Here is an 18,697-nt window from a genome sequence, read left to right on the forward strand (position 1 = left end):
CTGAGGGACCAATTTAGCAAGAGTCCCTTACCGCCCCAGGTCACTCCTTGCCACATGCCAACTGTGACATTTCTGGTTTAGGCACGGCCAGCTTTGCCTCCATCCACCTCCGAGAGCACGGCAGAGTCCCTGGGGCGCCCAGAACAACTGGCCAGGCTTTCCGAGGAACGAAGGTAAAATGAGCTGGCTTTGGTTAAAATCAGAACTGACTCCCGCGGGCTGTGGCTTTCTCTATCTAATCCCACTGTGGGGTGGAAAGATTTTCAGGCTCTGCCGAGGACCAGGAGAAGAAGAGGAGCCGGAAGAGAAGAGCGGCCTGGGGAGAGGAGAGCGACGGCTGCCCGGAAAAGAAGAGGAGGAAGAGGGAAGGTTCTTGTGGGGACGGACCAGCACAGAGCCGCCGGCAGGGGCAGAGGTCGGGCAGGCCAGGTGCGTGCCGGGCTCTGCTGCCCATCTTTCCCCCCTCTCCACACTGCTCTCCGTCAGCCCCAGGCGCTGGCGAGGGGCAGCGAGGTGCCCCGGTGCTGCGCGGGCTCTGGCCATAACTCCCTGGCGGGGCCCGGGGGCTCCCGGCCGAGCCCTGCGGGTGGCACAGGGGCCCTGCGCGTCTCTGCGCGCGCTCGGGGCTCGAGGGGCACTGCCCGGGGGACGAGGCGCCAGAGCCGCCCCGCAGGCAGCGCCGGCAGCAGCTCTGTCGGGGCGTCAGCAATCCCTCACACACGGTGTTCCCAGAGAGGCAGCACAGCCCTGCCCCTTCCTGCCGCCAGGGACTCACCAGAGCTTTCTGACTCTGCCCTTGCAGGTGCCGACTCGTGGTCACTGCCCGGACCGCTGTGCCTCCGGGGCCCCGCACTTGCCCTATAAAATAAAAAGATATTTTCTCTCTTGTGACTGAGTCTGCCACGGGATATTCTGAAGCGGGGAGCGGTTGTTCTGAGGTGAATCCTCAGGGGGGAGTTTGGGATCGTCCCTTGTCCCAACACCCTTTCCAGGGGGTGTCAGGGCTGAGTCGAGGTGCTTGAGGAGGGAAACCCAAGCCCAGAGTCACGCGGGAGGGTGGAGGCTGGATGGAGCAAGTGACAAGAACAGTGACAAGTTGGTATCACTCAGAATCTAAACGTAGCCGCCCCCAGCCCCTCTGACACCTGAGGATAAACTGAGACGCAAGGGGGTTTATTTTCTGCCAAATTACCCTGTAAGGTGACAGGCGTCAACGCTGGGGACACTCCAGGGATGGAGACGTCACCACAGACGCCCTGCGGCCACCCTGGTCCCCTCCCAGTTGTGGGGCATCAAAGTGGGGTGCAGCCCAGGGATGGGGACGTCCCCAAGAGCCAGCTTGGGGTCTCTTGTGTCCCTTCAAAGTCATGGGGTGTCAATGTGGGGGACACCCTGAGGATGGGGGCATCACTAAGAGCCACCTTGGGGTCCCTCAGGGTCTTGGGGCATCAACGTAGGGGACAGCTCATGGACGGGGATGTCCCCAAGAGCCACCTTGGTGTCCCCGTGTGCCCTCCCATGCCCAGGGTGACAATTTGGGGACTTAAGGAGACCCTGAGAGGTGTGTGGGGTGTCCCCATGGCCCCCCCGGGGTGTCCCTGTGTCCCCCATCCTGGACAATGCCGTTGATGTACCAGTGGAGGCCGTTGGTGACTTTCCTTGTCAGCCCGGTGTGGTTCCCTTCCTGGGGGGTGGGGGAGGGGACACGGGTGACCACAGGCTCCCCAAACCTGAGGGGAGTGGTTGCGGGGGGCTTGGGATGCACCTCTCCCTTCCCAGGTGTCCTCGAGAGTTTGAGGGGGATCCCACCAATGCCACACCCTTGTCCCTGCACCCCCACCACCACCGGCAGGGGGTGTGGGGACAGCAGGGACACAGTGTGGGGGGAAACTGGGGGGTGTGGGGGGGTGACAGTGCTGGGACCCCCCAAGCTCCTGCAGGGGACAGTAGGGAAGTGGAGGAGGGGTTTGGGTGTCCCAGTGGGGGAATCGGGGGTGCAGGAAAAGGGGTGACATCACCGGGACCTTCCCCAGAGCCCTGCAGGGGACAGTGGGGGAGTTCCAAGTGGGGAATTGAGGTTCTTGGGGGGGCTAAGGAGGGGTCCTCCCAATTTTGGGGGGTTGCTGGGGAGGTTTTGTTGGTCCCAGAGGGGCTTAGGGGTCCCAAGCGGTTGAGGGGTATGCTAGGGGAACTTGAGGTGTTCCCCACTATTTTGGATGGCCTCAAGGGGTTTTTGGGCATCCCCACGGATTTTGGGGGGCTCTGGGGGGTTGGTGGTTCCAAAGGGGCAAGACTGCTAGAGAAAAGCAGCTCTTCTCCTCAGCACCAACCCTCTGCCTGACACCCCCCCACACGCCCCTCCCTCCCCAAAAAATCACCTTCATTCACTGTCCCCCCCCAATCCTTCCTTCTTCAAAGCTGTGTGGCAGCGACGTTACGATGACGGGATGAAGAGCCCACTTTGGGTGGTAAAGAGCTCGCTTTGGAGCTGGAGGAGGAGAAAACCCACAGAGCCCTCTCAGGTCTCATTCCAAGGACTGAGAAGCCTTAAACCGTGGAGAGGGAATCTACTCGCTGCACCCCGAGTTTGTCAGCAACCTGCTGCTGTTTCCTGGACAAACACTCCTGCAACTAACCTGTGGCGTATTTTCTTAGGTGTATGTCTTTAGTAACCGTTGCCTCTTTGTACCTTTCCTGAGTTTTTCTTATCTTTAATTTCTTGAGCTTTCTGATTCACACAATACGAGACAGAAAACACAGAAGTGAGCTGTCTGCTCTATTGACCAACCCAGTTCATTTCCAGTGACCTGACACAGCTTGTAATATCCAACAAACCTAATTAACCACACACCAAGCCAGGTTTCTTTCTGTCCTGTGTTGTTTATTGTTTGAAAACCTGTCTTAATAATTTTTACATACAATAATCATGTTACTAAATTGTATTACTAAAAATAAAATAATGATAAGCTCAGCCAGGTTAGAATCCAACAGAAAGTCAGGAGCAGGGGCAGGAAGGACGTGATCTTCCCTCACACTAGGTGGGTGAACTTCTAGGTGCAGACTTGGACCTTAACAGAAAACACAACACACAACAAAATAAAGTTAATTCTAAGCAGTCACTCTCCCCATTTATTTCCTCCCACTTTCTTTTGCTTTTTGACTCTCCATGTGCTTATTTATGTCAAAGCTTCTTTCAGCTGCTGACACACTACCACTGCAAACTGAAGAACTTGCCAACGTGTGAAAGTTTCTGCTGAGAAGGCAGAACAGCCGCTGCTTTGTTAGTGCAAACACACAGAGGAAGGGAACCTCTATTTCCACGGGCTTCTATCCCATGTGCCACCATGTCACTACTTGTTGGGCAATTTGTACAGGATGCCAAACACGGGTACTGCGATCTGACACACAGGAGCATTTAACCCACACTTCCAGCCCAGAGGTCCTAGCAAAATTTTCACATACCGCTGGCTCTAGCCAAGGGTAGTGGCTGCACTGCAGGAAAAATAATTTCTAAAAGCTTCTGAAGTCAGCTTCTAGTGATAGGACTCAACGCCGTTACTCCACGAGAGATGCTGACGGCACTAGTAGGGGAGAGCTCTTCAGACTCCTGCCCAAGGGAATTCTGGGGACGGGAAACATCAGCTACCCCAAGTTTTTCCTTCACAAGTTTCTCTTTCACGATGTTTTAAAGAACCATTTCACATTATCCCGCATATGTTCGTTAGCATCATTCCTCCTCTCAAAGTCCTTCACCCATTTAAGATTTCCTCACAAACAAGTCTGATCTTTTAGTTCCTCAGAAAATCCATCAATGCCCAGGAATCCCTCGGAAAGCCACCGGTGTGCAGTCCAGGTTAACACCTCCCCGTGTACCCACAGGAGATAAACCAAAGAGGAGATGAAGGCAATTTCTCTCCCATCTCTCCTCCCAGGTGCTTTGAGGTAACGCTTACACCCAGAACAGGGAGACGCAGAAAATCCCGGCACTGGACCTCTTCAGGTTCTGGCCTCCTCAGGGCTGTCAGGAGCCGAAGGGTGTCGCTGCAGAGAAGCTTTAGTGAAAGAGACACCTGCTCCTCAGCCACTGCTGCCAAACTGTAACTCTCGGTCAACTGTCATCTCTGCCGTAGCTGAGCTAGTAACCTGCATACGGAACCCTCTCCCTGCTAATCCCTGGAATCACCCCATCCACCTGGAGAGGGGCAGCGGAGATCCCTCTAGCCAGCCTGCTCCTCCGTTACGGACAGGTAAAGCAGTTACCTGGAAATCGAACGCACCTTCGGACTCTTCTTTATATTCCATCCCTTCCCGAACCAGCTGTGAACTCATCAAGCCTGGACTTTTTCTTTTCCCTGTTAAAATAAATTTGACCGTTATCACAATTACAGCTTGACCTTTATTACACAAAGACAAAAGAAACAAAACATAGCCAGAATGAGAAGATGCATACTGCTTGCAGATGCAAAGGTGGACATGCTATTTAAGCAAAACCAGTGTAGAATTCTTCCTACAAGTCTTAGGGAAAGTTTTAGGATGACATTTGCCTTCTTTTAGTTTTGCATGTTTACCACCTGCACCCAGAACGTCTGTGGGAGAAAACACTCTGTCATTTCTGCTGATGTCAGATGCACTCGAGTGTAACTGCCGTCCGACAGCCCATCGAAACACAGACGTGAAAACCAGCCCAACTTCACTGAGCCAAACCCCCACTCCTCTTTAAGTCTCGTCGTTCTCTGTCAAACTCCTCCCGAGATAAGGGAGGCCAAAGGCACCCTGCTTGTGTCAGAAATGGCAGCGGGACCAGGGGAGCGACGGTGCCCCTGTCTCGGCTCTGGTGAGGCCGCTCCTCGAATACCGTGTTCAGTTTTGGGCCCCTCGCCTCCAGACAGACCCTGAGGGGCTGGAGCGCGTCCAGAGCAGAGCAAGGAAGGTGGTGAAGGGTCTAGAGAACAAGTCCTGTGCGGAGCGGCTGAGGGAACTGGGGGCGTTTAGCCTGGAGAGGAGGAGGCTGCGGGGACGCCTCATCGCCCTCTACAGCTACCCAAAAGGAGGTTGTGGCAAGGTGGGCGTTGGTGTCTTTTCCCAAGTCACAAGCGACAGGAGAAGCAGCGGCCTCCAGTTGCACCGGGGGAGGTTTAGATCAGCTACTGGGGAACATTTCTCCACCGGAAGGGTTGTCAGGCATTGGAACAGGCTGCCCAAGCTACCATCCACGGGTAGATGTGGCGCTGAGGGACATGGTTTAGTGGTGGACTTGGCAGGGTTGGGTTATCGGTTGGACTCGATGGTCTTAATGTTTTTTTCCAAACTCAGTGACTCTACGATTGTCCAAAGGAGGAGCTTGTGCCATTGGGATGGCATGTGAATGAGCCATTGGAACTGCTGCTGGTCCTCAAGCTGGTGACGTGTCTGCAGGAGCTGGGGGATATCCTGGAGGAGGGAGAGTGCACCCAGCAGACGGAGCCGCCCAGGTGGGAACTGAGGTTGTGGCGGTACCCCCGGGGGAAGAGGACGTGCTGGGGGGGGTGGAGGATACAAGGAGGTGGAGGCACCGGCACAGAGAGCGGTGTTGGTGCTGGTAGTGCTGGGCCCTGCGTCCTCTGGGTACGTTCACTGCGCGGGCATCCTCGATTTGAGCTTCTAAAGAAACAACAATCTGTGCCTACTTATTCCCTTATAAACCAGCTGTTGTGTCCGTTCTGTGTTATGGCCTCCTTTAACAGGTTACAAGCAGCAGTATATTGAATTTCTGTAGCCTACTTACACTTCCCAGTCTGGCCTGCCACTTGCCGAGCGAATTTTGCCGGCTCTCACTGGATGACCTTCAGGCATGGGGAGAGAAAAAAAATCCCTTTCAGTTTACCTGAAGATAATTTTTTAAGAGCAATTTGTAAGTTACGGTTACTTACCAGTTGTGGGTACTGATCGTCCCTGGGGGCCCAGAAGACTTGGTGATGCTCTCTGTCCCAGTCCAGGATCCTGATAGCCCTTGTGAATTGGTGCAAACAGTTGGAAAATAAGCTCTACCTAAACACAAGAATCACTGCATATGGTGAGAGAAAACCTACCTTCTCTTCCCACAAACCACGGACCGACAGCGGGGAAGGTCGAGTACGTTCCATGGCAGCCACCAGCGCAGCAGGAGCCACGGGTGCTGGTGGAGGTGCTGGTGGCTGCTGCTGCTGCCTCTGGATAATCTGTGCATAACCAGTGCCATTTCTGAAGTTGTTCACAGCCTAGAGGCAGAAAAACATTTACGAAGAGGTAACATGAACCTTCAGCAGCTTGATGAACAGAAGTCTCCACAGAGTAAAATTACTGGTGTATTCCCATACATACTGTCCTTCCTAAAACAAACCAACATACAGATATATTCCGATTAGATCTAAGGGAGAAATTCTTCCCTGTGAGGGGGGTGAGGCCCTGGCACAGGCTGCCCAGAGCAGCTGTGGCTGCCCCCTCCCTGGCAGGGTTCAAGGCCAGGTTGGACGGGGCTTTGGGCAGCCTGGGCTAGTGGACGGTGTCCCTGCCCGGGGCAGGGGCTGGGACTGGATGGGCTTTAAGGTCCCTTCCAAGCCAAACCCTTCTGTGATATATGCACACATCCCACTGCGCACTGGGGCTACGGATTGGTAACTCAGACTATCTGTACGTAAAGCTCTTCAGTGTTAACACTCAATTTGAAACCGAGTCAATCCTGTTAAACACAAGTGTGAGCTGAGTTTGCTAGGTTGTCTCTCAAGAGTTGTCAGCATCTGTAACAGCAGGTAATGTATTTGCAAAGTAAATTTAGCCTTATTCCATTTAGCCTTGTTTAAGGAGATGTAAATTAATATTTTCTTCCCTTTCAGCTAATTGACTGACCAGACTTTTCTTAGAGTTTTTCTAAAAGTCACCGCATTACCTGGCGTAGGAACTTGTTGGCAACTAAAGTATCAGGAGAAACATCTGCCTGATGACACGATGGGCACGTATGTTCCTCAGAGTCCAGCAATGCTGTTCTAACACCTGGGTATAATCAGAATCATCACAACAGGTTTTAGCTAAACTAAGGAAATTTTGGGGGTTCTATTCAGTTCTAAAAGCCTGTAGATGGTTAATGGGTGAATATGGTGCTGAATTGAGAGCACGAAGTTGAGAACTGAGAGCATGCAATGTTCAGCAGTGTAAAAAATTTCGAGGATGCAGGAAATAGCTGCCCAGCTTTGATATTTCACTACTGTAACATTTGAAGATGTAGAGTAGGCCGTGTCTTGATGTTTTGACTAGTCTGTTCTCCACTGTCCAGCAGAGTGAGAAGTCACCAACCTCAAGGTTAATGAATAAGACACATCTCCAAAACCCATGAGTAGGTTCAAGTTCTGATAGTTTTAACCAGCTCTCCCCTGGAGAAGAATGTGGATTAAATGCCTAACGAGCCATTTGCTGCAGACCACAGCAAGTCACCAGCACTGGCTCTAGAGTTTTGTATGAGAGAAAGGACTGTGCACAAACTAAATGCATTTGATAGCGAATACTGCAATCAGCTGCACCATTACGCACTCTTCTCGTGCTCATCCTTCCGCATGTAAAGAGGGTTTAACTAGATGATGCATAGAAAGGGAAAAACGCCTTCTGCCTTATTTTTTTCCTGACTACAAGAAGAGTCCTTTCCTATTTGGGGTATACTTAAGTAGTAAACAGAGCTGGTAAGAAAGGAATGTTACAATCTTTCTGCTTCCAGAAGATCAGGTGTGATGTTTTGAATTGACAAACATGGGAGTAACACTTACACTCATCACAGAAACTGTTTCCACAGCAGGGGATAATAACTGCATCCACCATGATTTCTTTACAAATGAAACATAACAGCTCTTCTGGAACACGACTGTCTAAGGAGGAGGAGAGGGAGGAAGAGGACGGCTCCTCAGGTAGAAAGGGATGCTTCTCCTTCTTTCCTCTGGCATACGCTTCCCTGGAGGGGGGTGGGGAAGGAAAAAGAAAAAAAGTTACAGATGGGTAAAGGAGAACTTTCCCAAGCTTTTCGTTTTATCCAGTGAAGACAGTAGGTGGCATTCTCACTCCAAATTAGCCTTCAAAAATGCAGGCATTTAGTTTAAAATACTTTCCTATAGCCAGAGCACTAGAAAAGGGAGGGGAGAACAATTTTCCTTCTGCAGAGCTCTTCCCTTCATTGGATCAACTAAGAAATTAGCTCAGACTACAGAAATCATTTTCTGACAGCTAGAGACCGGGTGAAATGAATCCCACGTCTCCTTTCACCAGAGGGTGAATGTGAATCGCAGGCTCAGGATAAAGTCAGTCTCCGCCTAATCATGTTTTATAAATGGCGGAAATCTATGTTACAGCTTCTGCAAAAGGAGATGCATGACAGAAAAACAGAGGTGCTCCCAAGTGCATTTTAAAACAGCCACCCTTGTCAGCACACACCAGTGTTTTCTTAGCTTACAGCAACAGGAAAACATCCCTCTGCTTCACACATGGGATTGGGCAAACGGCAGAGGGGGAGGGGATCTCAGTCCAACAGCTGTTTGTTAAATTCTGCAAGAAGCCTTACAAAGACAAAACAGGAGCAGAAGGAGCTTTCAAAAAGAATGATGCCACCGTAAACACGACGGAGATGTTTTGCAGAAATAGGGGTTCTTAGCATACCAAAAGCTTACCCAGCGTTCAGGGGCCTGAACAGCAGGACTGCCCCATTTTAATATTAGAAATCATCACAGATTTTAAGGTGAAGATACAACGACAGTGCTTCTTCCCCCATAATTACAGATGCTGGCCAGCTTGGTGGCGTTGCCACTCAGACATGGACACTTGGCTTCCCTCCTTCACTTTTTGGTCAGACCAGCTAATTCCATACTCACGCATTAATAATTGGGATGGCATATCTTCCAGTCGGTGTCAGCATCGCACCCTTCATATTGGGATCTTCCACCTCCACCATGAAACTCCTGGGAATTCCCGTGCTCTTTCGAAGTCTGCGAACAGACTGAAAATTACTGTCCTGTTAAGAAAAGAAATGCAGACATATCTCAAGACCCACACTTAAAATGGCATTTCAACCACTATTTTAAGCAGCAAAAGCTTTAATCCTCTCCTTTTAGCTAGCCCAAGGGCTGCTCGACTGAAATACTCTTTTTCCCAAATGAATACAGCCAGCATGCTCCAAAGGCCCGAGCAGTGTTCTGAGCTCAGTTGATATTCTTTGGCTTAACTTCAGGGTCCTGAAGGGTGAAATATCCCTCAGCTCACCGTCCCCTCAGAGGAGAGGCACAAACCCCCTCCTCCTCCAAAGGGCAGTTCAGAGGGAGAGCTGAATGCAGGGCTCTGGATCGGCCACTGGGGAAACTGGTATTCCCCATCTACACACGAAGGTTGAATTCGGAGCTGATGCCCGTGCGTTCAGTGAGTAACCTTAAATGGCATGAATACTCAACCAGAGACTTGTGTAATTATAACATGCAAATATTCAATAGTTGGGGCCAAGAGAAATGTCATTTTTTCCTACAAAATACTAAAAAATGCAAACTGTCATTAAAAAGAGTTATGACAAAAAAAACCTTGCAGTAACATTGAAGTATATAAAAATATGCATTAAAGTTCACCGAGAAAGATCTATGGACATATGTAATGTCTGTGACCTCAAAGAAAGAAAATTTCCCATTGAAATCTCCAGCTTTCCCTGGAATTTTGAAGGGCTTTGCACCACTGCCATACAACCTCTGTATTTCAGCCCAAGAGAAACAATTCCTCATAGGGGGTCCATGTAATTGCTGTGTAACTGCCAAGGTAAAACTATTAAAAACCAAGTGTCACCAGAAGCCCCCCACAATCTTACCCCATTTGTTGGACAGTTCTTTATATAGTGGCCAGGTTTTCCGCAGCGAAAGCAAACATAGGATGGTGGAGGTGTAGCCAGGGGTTTCTTCACGTAACTAAAAGGGTTTGGGGAGAAAAAGAAAATGGTATGCATGCATCCCTCTTGTTCCAACAACCATCTCTGCAATGTCTCCACAGTCTTCACAGAACAGACAGGACTTTGCCAACACTTACTTGACTGGATCGTACTGACAGCAAGACTGGGTCATCATGGCTTGTATTTTATCTTCTTCGGAAGCGTTGGCTTCAGCCAGACTGCCGGTCTGTTTAACGGGTAATTATGGGACACGCACATTAGAAGCCCATTTAACTCCCCAGACAAAGACTCACCCAACCCTGTAAAAGGCAGCCCGGCAGGAGCTGGGGTTGCACAAAAGCAACTGCTTGTGTGAGCCAGAGCTGTCCCAGAGATGTTCTGGGGAGCCCTTACGCCATCACACGGTGTCTCTGGGCCTGTGAACCTGCTTGGAAGGAGCATTTTTGGGCACTCAAATCCTGAGGCTCTGTTTGTACCTTACAGAAAGACTTGTGTAACCAGCCCAAATGTCTTCCAAGTGGACTGAAGCTATGTGTAGAAAGAATTACATTATCTACTAGTTTTAAACGGATTCTTGAGTTCCAGAGTATTGGAAGGAGAAAATCTCCACTGTACATTCAATTGAGACAGATGTGTGCAAGTATCAGTGTCTATATTTTGCAGCGTTAAAAAGACATACAACTTATGAGTTGGGGAAGTTGCTTTTGCTTGCTGAAATTCAGCTTCAGACACAGAAGCATTGAGAGGAATCAAGATTTTTATAACTCCTCAGCAAGACAAAAGATTCTTTGCAGTAGAAATTTGTCCATCATGCGCTGTAGGCAGCCCAAACAGCATGTCCCCTGCACTTGGCCAGTTTCTCACATTGTAGAGTCAAACTTCACATGAGTTTACAGAACCAAGGACGTGTTTAGGGACAGCACTAACAGAGACCAGTTTCTTCTGGTGACTACTTTCCAAAGTAACCGTTGGGGTTTTTTCCCCAAATGTACACAATTTAATTCTGCAGTGGGAGAGGGAAGAAGAGAGTGGGAAGAGATCTCTCTCTCTTGGAAAGGAACGCCAGCCTTTATTTTCAGAAGAAAGAACTAGCTCCTCTGCATTAGGCCCCGCCTCCTCTATTCTTTAAGACGAGTAATTGAATTGGCTCGCACTTCGCCTTTTCACAAAGTGCAGCCACTAGTGCTTTCCCAGACAAAGTCACACATTGTTGAGAAGAAAACACAAGCAGTTCCATAGCAAACCCTGGCATTACAACAGCTTCAGAAGGTCACCTCTGCTAACACACTGCACTCACACATTGGTATATTCCCGCAAACAATGAGGCACATTTACACAATTTACACAGTCTGCGTTCAAACAAATTAGGTTGTGTTGTCCGCTCTCCACAGACTACAAGTTATGAAACTGTGCAGCTTTCCGAGAGTGGATCTATAACTGCAGTGACTAGAAACCAACAGTAGCCACGCAATTGCCCGTGCTACAGAAACGTTTCTATTTTGGCTGGTGCAAGCCCCCCCTGAAATGTCCATGACTTGCAGCCAGTTAAATTCTTCTGCGAAAATTATGTCAGTCTCCAACACAAAATTAACAAGAGGTCTGAGAAACAGTAAACAGCTCCTGAAGTGCTGCTGCTTTGTGTCTTGAAGGTGAGCTATAGCGCAACATTACGTTGAGGGACTCCCCTGCTATCTTCCCAAACTGGGAACTACTCTTTATGGGACACTATGGAAATATATACACATCTTAAAGTTAAAACCAATACTGTAAATGATTAAAAAGTAAGTTTTATTCCCATTATAACAGTTACCCAGTTATACATCACCGTACAAGATTTAAACATATGAAGCAAGTGGGATTTTTTGTTGGGGGTGGGTGGGTGGTGTGTTTAAGCCTTTGACAAGAATAGACACATACCTTAATGAGCTGGGCCAGAGGAATGGCTGCAGAAGAGTCCTCAATCTGTTCACAAAAAATTAAACACATATTCAAGTTGTACTATCAAAACACAGCAGAAGTTAACCTCTACTGCAGTCTGAAAGTCTGCACTATAACCTCCGTGTGTCATGGAAAGAGTCATTTCCAACGGAATGTAATTGTACTGGTTCAAAACAAAGTCCAAAGCTATGACCGCTTCAGAGGGCCTACGTGGTTCATGAGAAGCAGCTAAACTCAGTCTGCTGGGGTTTAGATATTTGCATTTGCAGACAAACTGTGAAACTAAACCATTTCATCGGGTAAAGGGGAAAGATCAAATGCACAACTTTGGAATACCACTTTGGGTACCAACAACATTTAAACTCACAGCAATCTGATAGAGACCTTCATGTACTCAGAGGGGGCCAAACAACATCACTTCAGTCATACAGCTTTAGGAACAAATACTCAAGTATTTCAGGACACGGGAAGGATTCTTAGCTGCACAGAACTGTCCTCAAAACCTAGGGGATATGTTGATTTTGGGATTTCTAGGAACCACCAAGTCAAAAGTAAGAAAAAGTACCAAGTGGCACAACAACGGTTTCTCAGTGCGTTTTGACAACATCTTCCAAAACTGTTAGGCAAAGAAAGTACTTATAAACAAAAGCTAAGTGATACAATGCGAAAATGGCAAAAAATACGCTCCAAACAATTTTAATTGCAAGAAACCAAGAACACACGACAGCCTATACAAACACACTAGCTCTAGACAGAGAGGTGTAGAACACAGCACCAATTGAATTGTGCAAACCTTGAACCTACATGACCTAGAAACTATCCTACATTATCTGTACAACACAAAGTCATCCAGGAAATATTCCAGCATATTCAGTATGAAACACAATGCCTCACTAGGCACAAATACCAATATTCACATTAGAACTGTGCAAATGATGGCATTACTCAGTGTTCACTGTGCTGTGAATCAAACACAGGGTCTCTACAACATACACTATGTCTCACTGCAAAACAGATTAACTTCATGTTTGGGAGATTAATAGGAGGCTACATTGTTTAGAATGACGTGCAATGTGTAGGAAAAAAGTGTGAGATTGTGTTTGTACATACTGCTCTGGATGTTCCACTCGCTGGCTCGGTTCGAGTTCTAGAAGAAGAAATAAAGGGGATGAGAACTTAGAACAAAGCACTTGCACCCAGCCAAAAGCAGTGAAAGCAGATTCTGAAACCTAAACTTCAAGACATTCTGTTCTGATAGTGTGCTGCATGTGGAAATGTATTTGTACGCATAAATCAAATCCCAGATCCCATTTGTAGTTTGTCAGCAATTACTGTAAGACTTACAGCTCTAGAACCCAACAGTGCCAGAGGAAGTCCTCAGACATTTTGTCTCTGCTGTGTAAGTATCAAAACGATGAAGTCTGTGCTACAGCTTTGTGCTCTTAAACAATCAACCATCACATTAGCGACTGTTGCCCTTTCCTCTAGAGCCAGTATGCAAAAAAGCCAGATTGGAGGCATAAGAATACCTGCCATACCCCACCCCGCCTCCCCCAAATGCAAGACACAGTCAAACACTGACAAACAGACTCTTCTGAGATGGGAACATGCGTATCTGTCTTTCCTATAAAAGCACGAGAAAGAAGATCGATGCAAGCCGAGTGCCTCTCTAAACTAATCTCCACAGAAAAGGCTAAGAGACTGCAACCCCTGACAGAGACTGCAGTGCTTTACGGGTACTTACATAACTGGTGTTTTGCTGGTAGTTTTAACTCCTCTAACAGGGACTCTTCTAACAATTACCGAGGAGTTCTTAGGAATGAGAGCATTGGCATCTGTGTATTCTGAAAACAACACCAATACAGAAGAAAACATGAGTCAGTTTGTAAGAATATTAAGATGTAATTACATAGCACTTGAGAGAATCCCTTCACAGACAGGAAAGCAAAATTTTATATCAAGCACCAGCAGCAAAACCTTTTCCACTCTTTTCAAACAGTTTGGATGCCAGCAGCAAAATGGTCTCAGAGGTCCCTAAAGGAGAGTGTGCTCATGCATGAGGTTCTTTCCTGACCTGCCCTAAGTTGCTTTTGCTTCTGCTGGGCTACAAACCCAAGAGATCTGTGGAGAGAAACAAACCACAGCAAAGTCTCACCCGCATAAACCAGATTCGAAAGTCTGACCAGCTTGCCCTGCAACTAAGCAGGCACTTGGCTAAAGCACGAAAACTCTGCCCCGTTGCTTTCCGAGCTGTTCACTAAAAACCATTCCCCCGTGCCGCGAGTGCTGGGGACTGACAGAACACAGAAGGAGCCGCCATCTCTCTGCTCCTCGGAGCTTCATCCATCGACAGCCACACTGACAGCTGCTCAGCGCTGTACCCTCACATGGAAATGGGACTGGCAGGGCTAGAGTTTGGATCACAGAAACCGGAGGGGGTTTTGAGCTTGCTTTCACAGGCAGGGCAGAACGGGCTCCAACTAAAGGGGTCTCTCCTCTCTTAAGCTAGCCATCCAGTTTGAATAAGGCAAAGGGACGTGAATTCTTTCAATTCACTTTTTGCAGAGCAGAGAGACTCAAATCAATTACAAAGACAAGCCTTCTGAAAAGCCTTTTGAAACCAGTGTGTGCCTGAGGGTCTCCATGCTTTGCCATGGCTTACACCGTGTCCCTCTTTTGAAGAGGAGGAGCTACCTGAGACACTCGGACTGAGTAGGCCTCAAATGTGAAGATCTCTCCATGAGTAAGCTTCAAACTTAAAGACGTCTCCATGAGAAGGGTTTATATATTGTACTTACACAAGCTGGATAGGACTAAATGTTTTAAAGCGCCATCAGCAGCCATTCCCTGTCATCTGCCTCCAGTCCTAACTACTAAAAGCCCTCACCTCTGGAGGCCAAATCAGAACGATGGCCCGAAAGCCAAAGTTGCTGTGAAAGTACTACTAATGACAGAACCCGAAGCTTTTACAGAAGTCATACCCGAAACCAACGCCTAGAGCTCTGCTCAAATGGGGAATCTCACCATCACGCAGCCACCTGTCAAGACAGGCCTGCGCCGGGACTTTCTGATGTCGGAGGAGCTCAAACACCACTGAGGCTGACAAGCAACGGGGACGTGATGCCAGCGGCAGCTCTGGAAGCCCAAAGCAGCTGTTTCCACCTGCTGAGCGGAGTCAAACAGAGTGCTCTTTCTGGTCCAGATCACAAACCACTGGACTGAGATTTCAGAGGCACAGGATAAGCAACAGTGGCCTCACAAAAAGGCAGGAGTTTGCTAGGCCTGTGCCCCGCTGAGGGTTGTGCTGGGTCTGCAGAAGATTGCAGGTGGCAGCACCTCTCCGCGAGGGAGGCTGTGTGTATGAGGACAGCAACCAGTGCGCTTATTCGCCAGTTCTGCAAGCCTGCAGAGGTCAGCTGGGACATGCACAACAGGTGTATGAGGCAAAAAGGGGAGGGGGTCCTCTTTTTGTATTTTGTGGCAATTCTTTGACCATTGGAAGAGAACCATTGACATCTGCCTTCTGAACACACTGTCCTTGCATGCAGAGATATATATAGAGAGAGATGCATGCTTGTTTTCCATCCACTGGTGAAGTGCACAGGGAGGAGACCTCCAGCCATCTAACAGCAGACTGATAGAAAAATGAATTCCCCTTACAGGTCAATCAGTACACATTTAAATGGATCAGCTGAAAACTGAAGAGTGACAATAACCTGGTGAGGTAAAGGCTTTATTTGCACAGGGCACGTATCACGGCACATATCTGTGGGGGGGACTTGAAGTATCCTCCCACTAGCTTGGTCACCGAGGCAGAGAATTTGTGGAAGAGGGTTTACAAACAGCGGAGTACACTGCCGAGGTAGTTCTGTGCCGGGACCTGGCACCTGTTGGCTTTGATACATTTGATTTTCCTTCACCTCAACTCATTGAGTTCATTTTGGTGATGAAATTGGTGTCAATGATGAAATCTGGTGAAGTCAAACAATGTCGACTTAAAAGTTAACTTTTTTGTTTTTAAATAGGAAAGGACTAAAACCGGAGCATTATTCCTGAAGTCCTTGGAAATTTCTGTTTGCTCTTTAACAGCTGCCAGCTTAGCCTAACAGCTCTCAGACAAAACTGGCATCTGCCAGCAGGAACCTGTTCCCCGCAGGCAGCAGCATCCCCTAGCAGAGCCTTGGCAGGTACCAGGAGCTGCGAAGCAGTGTCACTCTGCCTGGCCACGACTCCACATCTGCAGGCTGAGCAGTGACATCACACTCAAGAGGGCTACTTTTGACAGTTCTCCAAGCAGAGCTCCAACAGAAATGTTCAACAAAGCTGGAGCCAACACCATCGTTGATTCCTACTCCCTTCTAGCACAAAGCTTGTTTTACTGCCAGTGATGGCCAGTAAGTGGCTACAGGGGGGGCTTCGGCAAGCACTACCCATTGCACATCGAGCAGGAAGTCTTCTACGCCCAGCTCCCTGTCTCACAAACAGATCGGAACGGCTCTGTGAGGTCCCCACAAACGCCACAGCCACCGACGGTGGCCGAATCGCACGGTCCCTTCCCAACCCACCAAATTGCTGGCGCCGGTTCCGCGTACGCCGGCGGGTCAGGCCCCGGGCTGACTCACGGCACGTGGGGACAAGCCCCAGAGAGCAGCGTGTGGTCCCGCAGGCCGCGGGCGCCGCCAGCCGGGCAGTGCCCGAGGCCCCGCGCCCGCCGCCCCCACGCACCTTCTCCGGTCTCAGCGTTGGTGACCCGCAGATCACAGTTGGCCGCCTTCAGCTTCTGGCGGCCCATGATCTCGCGCTTCAGGTTGCCGACGGAGATGTGGAGGCCGCTGAAGGTGACAGTGTCGCGGCGCAGCTGGGAGAAGAACTGATAATGGACGCACGGCATGGCTGGTCCTGGCGACGCCTGCTCCTGACAGCGTCTGCCGTGCGTGGCAGGTGGTATCTGCCAGCCCCTGGCCCCGGCCCCTGCAAAGCCTCCGGCCCGGGACCCTCAGCGATGGAGCTGGGCTGCGGCGGCAGCGCCCACCCGGCTCCTCCTGGCAGCCCGGGCCAGCAGATGGGCGATGGGAGAGGCCCCGCGGCCCCGGATCAGCCTCCGCTCCCTCTCTCACGGGCAGCGCTCCCAGGCTTCCAGCAGCACAGTCTGCGACCTGCCACCACCACTGCCACGGCAACGAGTCGCCACAGACGGCCACGGCACTGCCACGCCCACCCCGCGGCATTATGACCCGGCCCATGGTGACACAAGGCCCGTGTTCTGTCACCGCCCGGGGCTGTGCCTGCCCGGTGTCCCTCCTGCCACCCCCGGGGCTGTCCCTGCCTGGAGTTCTGCCACCCCCATGGCCTGTGGTGTCCCCCCTGTCACTGTCCAGGCCTTCACCACGCAGCATCAGCTCCCTCCCGCCAGCCCCTGGGCCTGTGGGGTCCCTCCCAACAGCCCCGCGCCCGTCAGGGCCCGACCTCCTGTCCCCCCCAGGCTGTCACCACCCGCTGTCCCCTCCTGCCAGCAGCCCCCAGGGCAAGGCAGCCTGGGGCAGAGGCAGCGGGCTTTGCCCTGTGGCCTCGGCTGCCGGAGCTGCCGGGCGGGGACGGGAGGGGACGTCTCAGGGTGCCGACCCAGGCCCCACATCCCCTCTGCCGCCGCCCCGCTCCCCGCTGACGGGGCAGCCCCTTGTTTCCCGCCGGGGCCGGGGCCGGTCGGGGCCGGTCGCTCTAAAGGGGCCGCCGCGGCGCCTTTCTCCGGGTCTGTCACCGCCGATGCGAAGCCGGGGCCGGTCCAGCGGCGCGGGCCGGGCCCGGGAGCGGCGGCGGCGCTGCCCGTGGCCGTGGCGCCGGCGGCCCGGGGCGGCCGGAGCCGCGGGGCCGGTGAGTCGGGGCCGGGGGCGCGGCCGAGGAGGGCGGCGGGGCCCGGGCGGCGGCGGCCCCGCGGCGGGAGGGGCCGGGGCGGGCGGCGCGGGGCGGCCCCGCCGCGCTTCGGGCCTTTGTGGCCGGGGGGGGGGGCGGCCGCGGTGGGAGCTGGCGCGGTACCGGCACGGGCGGCAGCTCCCCCCGGGTCGCCTGAGGAGGGACCCGCCGGTGCCTCCTGACCCGCCGGGACTCTGCTTCTGCCTTGGAGTAAGGAGGAGAGCGGGAGGGAACAGCGAACCCGGCTGCCGAGGCCGGGCTGGGGGGTTCCAGGGGCCTTCGGCACGAAAGGCAGCGGCCCCGGGAGAGGTTTGCCCGCAGCGCGGCAGCGCGGCCTGGAGCGCTGAGAGAGGGGAGGCAGCGGAGTGAGGTGTGACCGCAGGGGCTGGAGGTTTATCGACAGGCTCACTTGGGGGTCCATGTCTCCCTGTGCCTCACTGCTCAGACCTAAACGGCTGAGGGGGAAAACCGGAGTTTAAAAGTTGATATGTCACCATTAGATTGTTGAGTGCTCATTAAACTCTCGCTCCAGTGGCTAGAAGCTGTCCTACAGCTTCTACTAACCTGCCACTTGACAGGATGTTTTCCTCTCTCAGCACTTATCCCCAGACACACCCCAAAGCCCTGTTTCCAGTTCCCCAACACCACTTCTGAAAGTGAGCCTTACACAGAATTGCAAAGCTTTTGACTTGACCGAAGTGAGTGTAATTGTTCTTAAGTAATTTGCTTATTCAAGTAGGCAGTGAACGCTATAAAAATGCGGGATTGACGAACAGCTTAAATGGTTTGTGATCTTTCTGTGCAGTGCTGCCTTATTCTGGTCTTCCGTGATGGCCAGAGCTCTGAAGCAGGGAGTCGTTAAGGTTTGGTACCCACATGCTTTACTGGAAACAGGGCTTAAGTTCCCCTGGTTAGACTCTGTCTTGAAAACCA

At 51.1% G+C, this 18,697-nt stretch overlaps 1 protein-coding gene across 1 annotated transcript; it reads right to left on the minus strand.

The window, feature by feature from the left end:
• Positions 1-7,534: 7,534 nt before the first annotated feature.
• On the minus strand, positions 7,535-16,745 carry LOC141963254 (E3 ubiquitin-protein ligase RBBP6-like). The gene is made up of 5 exons (XM_074912440.1): positions 16,580-16,745; positions 13,599-13,698; positions 12,965-13,001; positions 11,834-11,878; positions 7,535-7,582 (listed from the first exon to the last, which is right to left on the minus strand). The coding sequence occupies exons 1-5, from the start codon at positions 16,743-16,745 to the stop codon at positions 7,535-7,537; spliced, it is 396 nt and encodes a 131-aa protein (XP_074768541.1).
• Positions 16,746-18,697: the final 1,952 nt, after the last annotated feature.

Source organism: Athene noctua, chromosome 8 (assembly GCF_965140245.1).
Source record: "Athene noctua chromosome 8, bAthNoc1.hap1.1, whole genome shotgun sequence".
NCBI lineage: Eukaryota > Metazoa > Chordata > Aves > Strigiformes > Strigidae > Athene > Athene noctua.

What these genes read in the sequence shown, in the direction of transcription:
- LOC141963254 (XM_074912440.1), bottom strand. Translation starts at nt 16,745, where the DNA reads ATGCCGTGCGTCCATTATCAGTTCTTCTCCCAGCTGCGCCGCGACACT. An exon ending in CGAGTGGAACATCCAGAGCA is followed by an intron (nt 11,879 to 12,964) that starts GTATGTACAAAC and finishes TTTTGTGAACAG; the next exon opens with ATTGAGGACTCTTCTGCAGC. An exon ending in CTCTGGCCCAGCTCATTAAG is followed by an intron (nt 7,583 to 11,833) that starts GTATGTGTCTAT and finishes TGCATCATCTAG; the next exon opens with TTAAACCCTCTTTACATGCG.